The sequence below is a fragment of the Rattus norvegicus genome, chromosome 1 (genome assembly GCF_021556685.1).
Source record: "Rattus norvegicus strain SHRSP/BbbUtx chromosome 1, alternate assembly SHRSP_T2T, whole genome shotgun sequence".
NCBI classification, from domain to species: Eukaryota; Metazoa; Chordata; class Mammalia; order Rodentia; family Muridae; genus Rattus; species Rattus norvegicus.
The window spans coordinates 197152761-197167562 of NC_141534.1; the positions used below are offsets into that span (position 1 = coordinate 197152761).

The 14802-nt window shown below is 45.8% G+C and overlaps 1 protein-coding gene across 2 annotated transcripts in view; it reads left to right on the forward strand.

Annotated features, from left to right (window-relative positions):
- Wdr11 (WD repeat domain 11) overlaps window positions 1–12213 on the forward strand; it is a 45305-nt gene extending 33092 nt beyond the window's left edge. For both annotated transcript variants that reach the window (XM_087560227.1, NM_001427807.1), the window contains 13 exon segments: window positions 1158–1264; window positions 1579–1693; window positions 2056–2227; window positions 4639–4747; window positions 5572–5634; window positions 6465–6530; window positions 7153–7330; window positions 7722–7817; window positions 8190–8355; window positions 8818–8915; window positions 9195–9340; window positions 9770–9849; window positions 11283–12213. In XM_087560227.1, the coding sequence (XP_087416353.1) occupies window positions 1158–1264; window positions 1579–1693; window positions 2056–2227; window positions 4639–4747; window positions 5572–5634; window positions 6465–6530; window positions 7153–7330; window positions 7722–7817; window positions 8190–8355; window positions 8818–8915; window positions 9195–9340; window positions 9770–9849; window positions 11283–11440 (1554 nt within the window). In that variant the 3' untranslated portion in view covers window positions 11441–12213.
- Window positions 12214–14802: the final 2589 nt, after the last annotated feature.

Genomic DNA, 14802 nt, shown 5'->3' on the forward strand with positions numbered 1-14802 from the left:
ATTAATTTAATATAATCTCATTTTTAAGTGTGAAAAGAAAACTAAGGTTAAAATGTGAACGTATTCAAGACAAAGTAAACTTAAAGGCAAACTCTTCTTAAACATCCCATTCAAATTTCAGAAAAATGGAACTAAGATCTGAGAGCATTGCAGAGTCTCATATACTTGGTGTAAGTTTTGTTGTTAAGTTTATTGTAATATTGAGGGGTTTTTTTTACTCTGTTAGGCCTTTTATTTGTTTGTTTGTTTTAGTTTTGGGATATTACCAGGATTGTGTAGTATTTAGAGAGGCAGTTGGTAATTTTGTCAACCATTGGCACAATCTTGACCTAACTGTAGAGACCCTCTTGAATATTTTCATTGTTCTGTAATTACAAAGCAAGGTCTCTTTTCATGAGTAGAGAGACAGTGAGTAGCAGCATTATTTAATTCTGACGTGAACTGTGTTTACAGTGTGGCAGACATTGCTTCTCGAGCTTTAGCTTTATAGATTTATACCAGCACCTGACTCCACCAACAGTAGGCCCAGGACACAGAAGGGTTAAGTAGACACGCCCTGTCAAGAGCTGGGACACAAGCCTGGCAGCATGGTCTGATGCCAGAGTATAAGTACTTGGGCCCCAACCCACCCAGCAACTCTGCTGGATGGCCTGTTCTCCCTCTACACTCCCCTCTCACAATAGCGTGTCAGCAAAGTTCTCAGTCTTTTTTTCCTGTAGAGAAACCATTACATAGCTAGTTATGAGGGTCATTGAGTTTCCCTTGGAGTAAATTTATTAACCTTTAATAAAGAGATAATTAGAGATGGTGCTCTAGACTGCAGTTTTTTGTTTTGGGGTATTTTGTTTTATTTTTGCCTTTCTGGAATTTTCCTTTTCCTAAAGCATTTCTTCCTAAAAGACATGTCTTCTCTGTAGCAGTAGTTTAGATGACTGAATGTCCATCAAATTGAAATATCCTGTTTCAGCACAGTTGATCTGATATGCTGAGGCTCTTTCAGAGTTGAAAGTTTTAGTAAATGATGGCAGGCACGCTAAAGTGAGCATTTATAAGTAATGTTTTTACTACTTCACTGTGATCATTGCAGGGAAACGTTTCTGTCCTCGTGGTGACTCAGCAGAGAAGTTCATGGGTGGTTTTGTTGCTCTTGCTTCTAGGGTAGCATGGGCAGCATTACCTGCATCGCTTGGAAAGGGGATACATTAGTGCTTGGAGATATGGATGGAAATTTAAACTTCTGGGATTTGAAAGGCAGAGTATCCAGGTAAGAGCCAAGAGAAACCTTTGTTTGGTTGTAAATAGGACCAGTAAGCATGAGTGGGAATTGGAGCTTTGACCCCTAACCTTTGGAGGAAGACTGACTGGTCATGAGCCAGCTCTGGTCAGTCACAGAGACCCTGGTTCAGCCCTGCAGAGGCCCTGGGGTCTTGCCCCAGCAGATATTGATGCAGATCTACCTGTCAAAAGTGACTCCCGAGAATGTGAAGTGGTACTCCCATCCCCACACCTGATCATAAGTAGTGCACACACTGAATGTCATTTTATGTCCTGTTGGTATTTTTATTTCTTTGTCCTCAGAGGAATACCCACACACAGAAGTTGGGTGAGGAAGATTCGTTTTGCCCCCGGCAAGGGAAACCAGAAGCTAATAGCAATGTATACCGATGGCGCTGAAGTGTGGGATACCAAAGAGGTAGGCGCAGCTCTGCAGCCTGCCAGTGGAGCGAGGGGAGCAGTCAGCCCAGGAACTGGCTGTCTTTCCCACTCTGTCTGAAAGTACAGTCTCCAGCAAGTATGTCCAGCTTCTTATGAGAAATTATTTGTTAGAGAACTTTGCTCTCAGAGTATTCTGTTGTAAGCGAGACAGCGTGGCAGATAATTGATGGACTCTTGGGTGTCATCGCTGTGGTTGAGGCCTGTAGAGTAGTCTGCATGTGGGGATGGGCTGCTAGTGGCTGTTCATTTGCAGATATACTCTGGGCCTCTGTCACCCAGTCTCTGACCATTTAATCCAGAATGGTAAACAGCTTTATTTTCTGTCACTCACTCTCACAGGTTCAGATGGTGAGCAGTTTAAGAAGTGGAAGAAATGTGACCTTTCGGATTTTGGATGTGGACTGGTGCACGTCAGACAAGGTGATCTTGGCATCTGATGACGGGTGCATCCGAGTCCTGGAGATGTCCATGAAGTCTACGTGTTTCAGGATGGATGAGCAGGAGTTAGTAGGTAAGGCACACTCCTGAGAGGGACTCCTGAGAGGGAGCTTGCTGCCACAGGGTGTGATCCTCTGCAGAGACAGCAGCTGCCGCTTTATTTCAGAGAACTCTTGGAAAGCAAGCGTGAATCTACTCACTTTTCTGTAATAAGCTTCATGCATCCCACATTGTGTATCAGGGAAATCCACTGTGCACTGTGACATTTGAGGCCTGTCTGTGACCAATGTGATCATCCAAAGCTAAACTAGGTGATTGGAGGATCTTGCTCCTACTTGTGTGGTTGTTTTGAGGAGTGTTTGGTTTTGTTTGGTTTTAAAACATAATTTAAAGAAAAAAAGACCTCCGTGCATGACTTCTTTTTCCTAAAGAAGAGGTAAGAAGATTGTAAGCATTCCCACCCAGTGCCTTATTCAGAGTGGTTCTGATCCTCCTTCTGTCTCCAAGTGTCCTCTGGGCATATCCTCCATGACACTCCTGGTGACCATTTGCAGAGAATGTCTTGAGAGCCTCGTTTACTCATTTGCTGATTCAGTTCTGCCTGTGCTTGGCAGAGGCGATTGCTGTTTGGCACCTGAGAGACTGGGGTGTTGTAAGCTGCCCACCCTGGAGTGGCCGGCACCCTGCTGCCGCTGCTGGTGGTGGGTGCTGAACCTTTCCTGTGCTGTGCTTGTCACTTCTCTGCGGCCATGACAGCCCTCAGGGGAAATGGAAGCAGCTTGTTGCATTCCCATTCCCATACTCGATCTTGAGTCATCTGTCAGCTCTGAGAGGTGTCAGGACCTCCTCACCAAGACAGGCAAACAGAAACAACACTTTAAACTGAATTACCAAGGAACTTGAGGGAATGTCAGAGGGATGTTTAAAAAACAAAACAAAGCAAAAACAATTGCTAGTTCTAGGTTAAGAAGCAGATAAGTGCAATCTAAGTATTTGAAGTTTTTTTTTTTTCTTTTGATTTATAATTTGAATCTAAAAAGCTCTATCATCACTTGAATGAGTTCTAAACTAAACTGATTACAGAACTGGAGTCCATCATGTTGATTTTTATACTGTAGCTGTGGACCAGGATTTACATCATACTTAAAATTTGTACTAATATTAAGAAAAGAAATACTAATGTTCATTTCAGTCTCTAGTGATACTGCCTGAACCAGAAAAATAGAATTTTAAAATAGTGATGGTATTTTAGGGCTTTTATTGAGTCAGCAGTGAAGCTCTGTGGTGTGGAAGAGTAGTAGAAGCCTTTCTCACCTTGTCTGCCTTTTAAGTTGAGAAGCCTGTACACAATAGTCATCCTGTTTAATTTTTTGACACGTAGAATCATATTTGCTAAACAACATTGCTTCTATTAACTTACATATATAAAAATTATCATTTCAAGTATACTCTTTATTAATAATTACTAATGATATTATCTTTTTAAAGAAGTTCTTAAGATCTTGTTGGTATTACAAAGTAAGTTGGGACAGCTGTTATTCAGAGGACAACTTTTCGGCAGAAATATTTGAGCCCTGTTTGGATTTTGTAATGTTTCATGTGAGCAATAGCTATGCATCTGAGTCCCTCCAGTTCTACTCCAAAGTGACCTAAGGACCAAGTCAACTATCAGGACTTTCTAAGTCATTCATTCTCTCTTCGCATTAGCCATCTTTCAGGTGCTCAGTGACTACACATGTAACTCGTAGGTATCCTGCGTATCAGATGGCACAGTCTCTCATACATTTGGGCCATTTTAGCTCACTGTATCTGTCCAAGGGACAGGAAGGAAAGGCTCCATGGGAGCTGGAGAGGATCAGGGAGTGAAAGCCAGTGGGCCCCTGGGCAGTGGGTCAAAGGTGGGGAACCCAGTGGAGAGAGATGCTGACCTTGGCTGGCAGGCAGTAGCGCCTTTGGTCCTGTGTCTTTCCACCGGAATGTATTGGAAACAGCTGGCTCTTGCTCGTTTCGTAGTGTCCTGCATGTTGGGGCTGGGGTGAGGACTGTGCCTGTAGGAAGTTATCCCTGTGTCCAAAAGACTTCATAAAACGCCTCCTGGGAGTGCCAGACATCAGAGGGTGGGTGGACCATGTTAGTTTAATAGTCTCAGAAAAACAGATGCAGTGGTAAAAGTATTGCAGGTAAATGCAATTGCTTTTAATTCTCTTTAAACGAACTTCATCTGTGTGTGTTGGGTCATGACGTTGAGCCTTTCATTCACAGTGCAGAGCTTTGTCCATCACAGATCCCTAAAAAGGAGAAAGAGGATGTACTGATCGATCACACCGAGTGCAGAGAATCTGCAGAGAAGTCTACTCTGGAGTAGACTTCTGGTCACACTGGGTTTAGGCATTGCTCTCTGCTGACTGCCATGTAATCAGTTTGTAGCTGAGACGTTGTTGAGGTATAAAGTTCGTTTTATTGAGAAGCTCCTTTGCTGTCTAGAGCCAGTGTGGTGCCCATACCTCCTTGTTCCAAGGGCCGCCCTTGCCTTGAAAGCCTTCCTACTACACCAGCCTTGGAATGGAAGATATTCTCTGGACATTTCTCACATGTAAGTTTCTTTCCGTTTTGTTTTGCTTGCATAATTTACTCAGGGATTGCAGTCCAGAAAAGAATGAAGCCTTAAAACCAATCCAAGCAAAGGCAAAGACACTAAGGATTTTTTTCTGCCCCTGTCTGTACCACTGTGAGGCCTCTGTGGAAGAGTGGGTCAGTGAGGAGCTGCAGGGTCATAGGATGCTCTAGGGCTGGGTAGACATCACACAGGTGCATCATCGTAGAGGGAAAGAATGAATGTGCAGACGGCCGAGAGATGCTGGAGGCTCGAGGACAGGCAGAGTCAGAAATGTGTTATAAGTCAGTGTCTACCACACTTCAAAAAAGCCATCACAGAAACACAGTAGCAACTATTAATTAATTCTACAATTACTGAATTTATTCTATGTGATGTACAGGTTGGTGTGGGATGAGAGTTTTGTTGTGGTTGTTAATTTTAAGGCAATAAATATCTGTTGCCTAAGAACTACCATGCCCATTCTATAGAGAGGAGGGAATGAATCACTGGTCATTGTTCATTGTAGGCTCTTTGTTCAAAGCAATCCAGACCTGATAGTTCTTAGAGCCAGCAAACCCATTTTCTCCTCTTTTGGAGACCTGAGGTTTTCTTTATTCATTTCCTTGTTTCTATTCAGTAATGTGAAGTCAGCCAAGGAAACGGTCAGTGAGTCTCAGACTCATGGTTACTACTTTGATCTGTAGCCACATTTTTAACCAGAGGGTATAAAAAGGTTAAGTTCTTATTAATTCAACTAATTTCAGTAAAGAAATACAAGTAATTGCAGAGACAATGAATGATTCAGACTTTTTCCTGCACAGTGATTATCCAGAAAATGAAGAAATAAAGACTCTCCTTCAGGAACAGTTGCATGCATTGTCTAAGTAAGTAACTGTGTTTCGTAGAAGGTAAGAACACCGGAAAGTAACACACACTAACTGACTTTTTAAAACCAAACGTTATTTTTCTAAGTGTTAGTGGCCCACAGTCCATCCCTTGACATAGGTTTGTTCCTCTTTGTAGCCTAGTTTGCTAGAAGGACTGTCTTAATCATCTCACAGAGAGGGTATTGGTCTCCATCCAGTTTCCAGCTCTGACACAGCAGAAGCTCTCTGTAGTGAGGCTCCATTGTGAGCGTCTCATGGAGCTGTGCTAGAGGACATAGGCAGGACTCTGAAACAGCCTGTGCCAGGTCTGTGAGTGCACAATTCTGGCTAAGAAATTGATGTTTCTTAGAGCCATGAGCATTTAAAAGTAAATACTAAGAATGATATAGCAAGGGGAGGAGAAAAATAGGGGTCTACATGAAGTTCTTGGTTCTCTAGAGCATGTTTTTGCAATCTGGACTCTGCCACATATAACCATCGTTATCATCGTCATTGTCATCATCATCATAAACTTGAAAAAGTTATACTATCTGGCTAATGACAGTTTCAAATAATTGATCACTTTTCTCCAGTTTCCAAAATTTAGCATTTGTATTTAATTGGGAAACTGTAGGCTTTAAGAAGGCTGTCGATAATGACATGCTTATTCTTGTAGTCAGGTAAACTTTGCAAGACTACACAGCAGAGGTGATTGACGGCACCCTTCTACTTGTGAAGTTGGGAGCCAAGACCAAGTAACTGCTCCTGTAACTTGTATTGTTACTTCTCTTTGCTTTTTGTTTGGCTGGAAATGTTTGTCCTACCTTTGTCTGGGTTCCTGTCTGCAGCGACATAAAGAAACTCCTGCTTGATCCTGAATTCACTCTCCTGCAGAGGTGTCTGCTCGTTTCCAGGTAATGTTCTCGGATATGGAATGCTGAATTTAACGATAATTTCAGGTTAACTCGTTTTATTGAGGCTTTGTAAAAGTTAGAACTACACATGATTTGAAACTCTAAGCTCCTCTTTTAGATGTGACTTACAGTCTGGTTTACGAGCACTAATATAACCCAGCAAGTCCAGCTACGTCTCAGATGAGATCTGGGCTTTCTGTGCTGCAAGGCCTTTCACCTATAGGCAGCTTTTAAAATAAGAGCTGCAAACTGTGTATTTATAAACATGCTGATAGCCGTACTTACCCAGTGCTCAGCAGAGTCGTGAAGACATTTCCCGCCATGTTCCAGAGAACAAGTAGCAGATTGTTTTGACACTTTATCCAGAAACTCTTACTGTGAAGGTGATGCCCAAACACCATCCATGCTGTTGGCACAGCAGGCCTATAGAGCTGTTGGATGTGAAGGGCTCTGTGTGCCCAGGCCTTGTGCTCTTGGGAGCCCAGTAACTAGGCTAGAGGGCTCACTGCTTTGTGATTTCCCTGGCGCACTCTGAAGTGGAACACTGTTGCTGGTGGCCACTCCAGGCAGCCTGCTCAGGCCTGGAGAGCGAATTCACAGAGGCCTTGCTCTCCTCTTCCAGGCTTTACGGTGATGAGTCAGAGCTGCACTTCTGGACAGTGGCGGCCCACTACCTGCACAGCCTGTCCCAAGCCAAGTCTGGGGACACAGTGGTAACAAAGGACGGTGCTCCTAAGGACAAGCTGAATAATCCTCTGGACATCTGCTACGATGTGCTCTGTGAAAACGCCTACTTCCAGGTGCTGCTGCTTCTAGACAAAGACTTTTCATAGATGCTGCCTTTGTTATTGAAGTTTTCCCGAGATCTTAAACTTGGGAGACTTTCGAGCCAGCCTTCAGTCCACATCCTAGAAATTAGCATTGTATCATATCTGTATGAGAAAGGCCTGCTTCTCTGAAAGCTTATAAACTCCAAATTTTAATCCATATGAAAATTTTTATTAAAACAGTCTTGATTTGTATCTTAAAGTTTTTACCATGGAAAGTTAATTTTAATTAGCTCACTTCAATTTTCAATAAATCACAGTTTTTCTACTTGACCTAAGAAATGTGATCTAAATTAAATTTTCTTCCTTCCTTTTTTCTTTCTTTTTCTTTCTTCTTCTGCCTCCTCCTCTTTTCCTATTTTAGAAATTTCAGCTAGAAAGAGTTAATCTACAGGAAGTAAAACGGTCAACTTATGATCACACAAGGAAATGCACTGACCAGCTCCTGCTGTTGGGCCAGGTATGTCAGTTCTGGTGCTTCGTGGCGTTGCTAGTTGATGAACATTTCACAGCATTGTTACACACGACGCTCACACTCTCCCCTACACATCCGCATGTTTGTGCACACTTGAAAGCATGGCCTTTGCACATACTTAGGTTTTAACAGTGTCAGAGCTTGTGAGGTGCACACTGCAGCTAGCTTAGTGCAGCTGTAGCTTCTGTTCCACTCACAGAGCAGCGTCTTCCACATTGACTGATAGAACATACAGGAGCAAAGGGATTGTCCAAAGGGAGTGTTGCCTGCAGGCTGTAGACTCCGACATCCCACATTACAACTTTCTCTGGTGGAAGAAAACCTTCCCGTAGCTAAAGGAGACATTTCTTTCCCTAGACAGACAGGGCCGTGCAGCTGCTGCTGGAGACAAGTGCAGATAACCAGCACTACTACTGTGACTCGCTGAAAGCTTGCTTGGTCACCACCGTCACCTCCTCAGGCCCTTCTCAGAGCACAATTAAGCTGGTAGCAACCAATATGATCGCCAATGGCAAGCTGGCAGGTAAGGCACTGCGTCTGCGTCTCAGTGCTGGGCTGGGCTGTTAGAGACTGTCCCTTTATATATGCTGCAGAAAAGAGCGCTACTTGTAGGAGATGGCCAGTCACATTAGCGGGGCTTATTTGAAGCATAGAAGAAGGCGTCACTGATTGCAGTGACAATAGACCTAGGTCCTGCAGTCCTGGGCGAGCTGCACCATCCCAAATCATGTTCTAGGATTTGTTCATGCTTACTACCCTGGTGTCCATGCTTACTACTGTGGAGGGTAACATAGAGCGCTGCCCAGTGCTTTATTTTAACATTTAGCTTAGTGGCTTCCCATTGTCCAGGTTGAATACCATTTGACATAATTAAGTGTGTTCACCTTAAATAAAAATGCAAGTCTCAAGTCAAATGTGGCTTCACTTTTTAATGATTTGTTAAAGAGAGCACTGAAGGTCAGGTGACTGTCCTTCTGTCTTCCAGAGGGCGTTCAGTTACTCTGCCTGATAGACAAGGCTGCAGACGCCTGTCGCTACCTGCAGACGTATGGCGAGTGGAACCGGGCAGCATGGCTTGCAAAGGTAGGCGTGTGTTTCTAAGATGTGTCCTGCTCTCCTCCTGTGAAGCTGCTCCATGTTCCGTTCCTTTCAGTTCCCCCTCTGACCGAGTAGTAGCTACTGCTGCTTATGAAGACAGAGCTTGCATTGGTGTGACTCCTGTCTGCTGGGGTCTGGTGCATCCAGGTCCCACAGCAGTCCGGGCTGCGTACAGGGCAAAGCCCGGCTGTTTGTTTCAGAGAAGCACACTTATTTGTTTCTCTGTAAAGGGTGCTTCTGTCCCAGCATGGACCTCTTTCTCAGGTTCGGTTGAATTCTGAAGAGTGTGCGGATGTTCTGAAGCGGTGGGCTGACCACCTTTGTTCTCCACAAGTCAACCAGAAGTCCAAGGCCCTCCTGGTCCTCCTCTCTCTGGGTTGCTTTGTCAGCGTGGCAGAGACACTTCACAGGTAAGACACGTGAGCCCTGGCCGCTCAGGCTGTGCTGGGTGAGCCATTCAGTGCCTCACGCTCTGACAGTGGAGGCGGTGGCAAGGCATGGTGTGGAAGGAGACTGACGACTTTTTAACTGGGCAGTGGGTGCCTAACTTAGAAACCCACATAGTCCTAGAACACTGTGGTTTAAAGTCCTTAGCACAGTGCTGTGTATCCACCATGAAGCTTGTGCTTAGAGAAGTCTGCTCTCCTCTTCTTTATATCCAGGGCTCAGAGGGGCATTGGGCCACCTCTGGGACTGTCCATTTCCACAGAAAATGTGTGTAGTGCAAAGCTCCACACAGAAGTGCAGGCTTGGCCTCACCCACCTAGAACAGGCTTTGAGAACCATTTTATTCCGCATTTTATTTTTAGGGACTAACTCACTTTTGTTCTGTTGACCAGTATGAGATACTTCGATAGAGCTGCCTTGTTTGTGGAAGCCTGCCTCAAGTATGGTGCATTTGGAGTCAGTGAGGACACAGATATCCTTTCCAAGGACATGTGTCCTGAGTGGGAAAAGGTAACGTCAGTATTGAGAGAGATCCGTGTTGTGGGTCACCAAATGCAGAAGAGAAGGAGAAGGGGAGGAAAGGAAACCAGAATGGGTTGCTGTACTGCAGGCTGGTTAGAGGAGAGGCACGAGGACTGCTCAGTGAAGTGCTCATATTCTGTAATATGTGTTTGAGTTTACAAGAAGGGATGTGGTCTTGGCGCTTTAAAATGGTATTCTTTCAAAATGAGACATTTTGTGGAAAATGTTTTTTATGTATACCTTGAAAATGTTGGCTAAAAAATTAAATACCCATCACCCCCGACACTATACCCAAGTGAGCATCTGATACAGAATCAGACAGAGCATTTGTGATGTGCCCTACAGTGAGGCCACAGTGAGCTGCCTCTGCCCAGGACCTCCAGATTTCTACGAGCCATCATCAGGGGAAGTCTGTTGTAAAAAGAAAGGGCTTGTGAATATGGCTCCCAGGTCTGCGGGTGTCCATAGCTCTGCCTTTTCTTACTGCACTTTTTCTTGGGCTTCTCCCTTTGGCCTCCTTTCTATATGTTGGCTATGAGCTCTGTACATACTCGTTCTTTTAAAAAGCTAAACTAAATCAACGTTCTGAGAATGTAACTGAAGCCTAAGGTTAGGCAAGGTCACTGGTGAAGTTGGTCTGGTGTCAGCTCTTTCAGAACATGACAGAACAGGGCTGTGAGTGCCCAGCTGTCTGGAGCCTCTTCCCTAGAACATGCTCTGCCTGCCTGCCTGCCTGCCTGCCTGCCTGCCTGCCTGCCTGCCTGCCTGCCTGCCTGCCTGCCTGCCTGCCTGCCTGCCTGCCTGCCTGCCTGCCTGCCTGCCTGCCTGCCTGCCTGTCTGCCTGCCTGTCTGCCTGTCTGCCTGTCTGCCTGTCTGCCTCCCTGCCTGTCTGCCTGCCTCCCTGCCTGTCTGCCTGCCTGCCTGCCTGCCTGCCTGTCTGCCTGCCTGTCTGCCTGTCTGCCTGTCTGCCTGCCTGCCTGCCTGTCTGCCTGCCTGTCTGCCTGTCTGCCTGCCTGCCTGCCTGGCTGCCTGCCTGGCTGCCTGTCTCTGGAAACTCCCACATAGAGGGAGGGCGAGCTCAAGGCTCTGTCCTGTCCTCTGCCATTCGCACTCTCCAGTCCTCAGAAGAGTGGGCAGTGGGAGAATCTGAGGGTGCTGGCTGGAGTCCTCTGAAAGAACCACTGGACTCAGCTGGGGCAAGGTGCATCATGCTTAGACTGAGGCACTTCCTCCCTCATAAAGAAGTGACTGTGCTCGTGACATGCTGCTCCCCATGGCCACCAGGTCCCACTGGAGCACCTGGCTTCAGAGCCTGTGAGGAGCCCCCCGCCCCCACACACACACACCCATCTCGTGCTCGTCAGTTCCTTAACTGAGGTTTACAGAAGCTCATCACTGCCATCTATACAGACTATGCCCGAAGCCTGAAGAGCCTCGGCTTTAAACAGGGAGCAGTGCATTTTGCTTCAAAAGCTGGAGCGGCCGGCAGAGATTTATTGAATGAGCTTGGGTCCCCCAAGGAAGAAGCAACAGAAGGTTGACAGGCTGTGTGCGGGAAATCTGGTGTTGGAAGCGAGGTCTAAGGAGAGCTGACTTGACTGTGCGCATGGTCACAGTCATGGTCAGTCCAGCCTGATACGAGGACGTGGCCCCTGTTAGCTGTGACACCACCTTCTTAAGGCTGCAGGTGTGCAGCAGCAAGGGCACATTTACACTAGGAGCCAGTTCTGTGTCCTGTGTGACGTCAAAACGGGGGACACATGGTGGGAAGGCACATAGTGTTTATACTTTTGGAAAGTGCTTTCAAGATCTCTGTGAATACTTTTCAATTTTTGTAACTTAAAAATTCAAAAGACTGAATCACTGTCCTTTCTCATTAGCTAAATGGAAGATGTTTAAGAAATCTGTAGCCAGAGATTGGGCAGCTGATGGATTTTCAGATACTTGCTGTGTGTGCCTGTGTTGATAAGCAGTCTATAGGACACAGCAGGGCAGAAGCATTTGAAGACAGCCCACCACAGCACTTTCTTTATCTCGAGAACACAGTGGATTCTTTGCTTGAGGCACTGCTGAGTTTTGTATTCGGGGCTAATAGTCTTCATGGAGCACATCTAAACTTTATGTTTAGCTTAGTGGTCTGTGGTGGTCTGAGTTTTAACTCCCAGGATACATTCCAGTAACCTCATTTCTGAAGCCTCTTTTGTACATTTCCTGCCTTTGTCTTCTTCCCCTGGATGTAATTATTATAAATTATTACTCAGAACTTAAACATCTGTGACTATAAAAATGATAAATAAAGAAAAATCCTAGCCAAGACTTTGTTTTGTTTTTTTTTTGTTTTGTTTTGTTTTGTTTTTTGTTTTTTTGAGATGGGGTCTTTTGGCCCCACACAGTCAAATGAACAATGGCTTTACCCCTACTTTATCTTTTCAGGGACTCTAAGAAACACAACTTCAGGTCAAATTAGTCACTGGTTCCCAGCAACTTGGGGTGGTTTCCAGAAACCCTGTCTTCCATTGTTGAAGTTGGGGAAGTCCGAGTGCTTCAGTGAGATGGCTTGTTTGAGACCCCATGTAGGACCTTGGCAAAAACACTGGGTGTGAACAACAACTGTGGGTGTGAGGGGAGGTAAAGACAGTTTAGTCCATGCTCTGTGATGTAGCCAGAGGTGCCGGCTTGCTTCCTGCAGCTACAGCATTTGAAGAAATGAAGCTGGCTGGCATGGAAACTGGAGAGGAGGGCCGCCCCAGTTATGCTCCCACATCTGCAGTTACTGTGAGTGAAGCTTCGCGGTGTATCATCAGGCCCCGTGTTCACTGCCTTTGGTCGATCTGGTTGGAGGACTGATGGGGGTCCGTGTGCCTGAAGGCAGGTGGCTTGAAAGGCCTAAAATGTTACTGCCCTGAACTTGACAGAGCAGTTTTATGACCTCCACTTAGGGGCCCAATTGCTGCCTTGTGAAGTCTCTGGGTCCAACTGACCCACTGGGACAGATTGGCACTGGGTCTCTTGTTAGCAGTACAGTGAGGGCAGTGGACTCCTCTCCAACTCGCTGTGCTCAGGACAATGTCAGAACGCTCGTCCCACCTGGCACTTCGCAGTCTCAGATTCTCATGAGCGAGTCTCAAGGAAATGTCTGTGAGTGGCCCAGGCTGACTGTTGTGTCATTTGTGACAACTCTCAGGTAAATGGCCTCAGATGATGCATATCTGTTTACTCCAGACGTGCTGCTGCAAGACCCTCCTTCATTTCTGTCTTTGGTCATTCTCCCACCATTTTTAAACCAAGATAGTTAAGGCCAGAAGATAAAATTAGTTGTGTTTGAAACTAGTGGTGTGCATCCTATTACATAAGACAATAAAGAGCAGAGGCATGTGTGACCTGATTGTGGAGAGGTCCTAGGCTGAGGAGTCTCCATGCTTGGTGCCTGGAGCCCCATGCAGTCCCGCAGAGCCAAGCAGCAAGAACTAACAAGTCTGAGGTAAAACCGACGGGTCAGGGTCAAGGAAGAAACTGGCAGTGTACTGCACAGGCACCTGTGCAGGGGACAGAAGCAGACTGGTGAAGACGTGGGGAAAGGGCTCACACCGTTTTCTCAAGAAGCCACGGGCTAATGTTTGAGTGCCACTCATTAACCTTAGTGTATGATTACTGACCTTTCACTCATCTCTGATTTACCTGAGTGGAAGGCATCTGGCTTCCAGACTTAGAAACAACCCTGATGATTATTGATGTCTGATTCACCAGGGTCCTTCTGACAGCCCTAATGGTGTCTGGACTGCACTGTACACAAATGCTAAGTCAAGGGACTTCCTAACTCCTTGCTTGTTTCTAGAATCAGCCTGTAACTTTAGCGAACTAGGTTGTGACTACTTCATAACCAACATGCCTAGTGCCTGCTGGCTGCTAGGAACTTGGTGAGTCACCACTTCAGGACTAGACTCCAGAACACATTTGAATGTCATAACTGGAGTGAGCATCTAGTTTTTCAAAAACTGTCTGAGTCCGAAAAATCCAAGTTCACATGGCTGAGGCAGAGGTAAAGTTCTGTGGTTTCGTGTCAGTTACCCTCTAAGTATCCGTTATCCGTGCTATGTCTCACATTTTCTACTACTGCACCAAAACACCATGACCAAGCAAGCTGGGGAGGAGAGGGTGTATTTGGCTTACACTTCCACATGACAGACCATCACTGACGGATGTCAGGACAGGAATTCAAGCAGGGCAGGAACCTGGAGGCAGGAGCTGATGCAGAGGCCGTGGAGGATGCTGCTTACTGGCTTGGCCCTGAGGTGTGCTCAGCTTTGCTTTCTTAGAGAATCCAGGACCATCAGCCCAGGGGTGGCACCATTCACAGTGGATGTGGCCCTCTCCCATCACTAATGAAGAAAATGCCTTACAGCCACATTTATGGAGGTATTTTCTCAGTTAAGGCTCCTTCCTTTCAGATAACTGTGTCAGGTTGCCATAGGACTAGCCAGCACATACTACCTAGTGTATGTTATTAGAAGAAGTATTTCTAACTACCCCTCAACACACAGGAAGAGGAACTTAACTGTTCAACAGAATTTGAGTCCTGTTGATTTCTCCTCCCCAGTGCCCTTTTAGGGATGTCCTTTGATCCAAAATGTAACTAACTGGCAGTCCTCTGACCTGGCCTGGGGCAATGCTATCTGTATCCTGTGTGCTCTCTTTTTTGAGGACTCTCAGATCCCAATAAAAGGATGAATTCCGGGGTTGGGGATTTAGCTCAGTGGTAGAGCGCTTGCCTAGCAAGCACAAGGCCCTGGGTTCGGTCCCCAGCTCCGAATAGAAAAGAAAAAAAAAAAAAAGGATGAATTCCATTACATGCTTGGCGTGATTGTGTTTATGGGGAACTGGGCAGAATGGTACAGGATTTGAA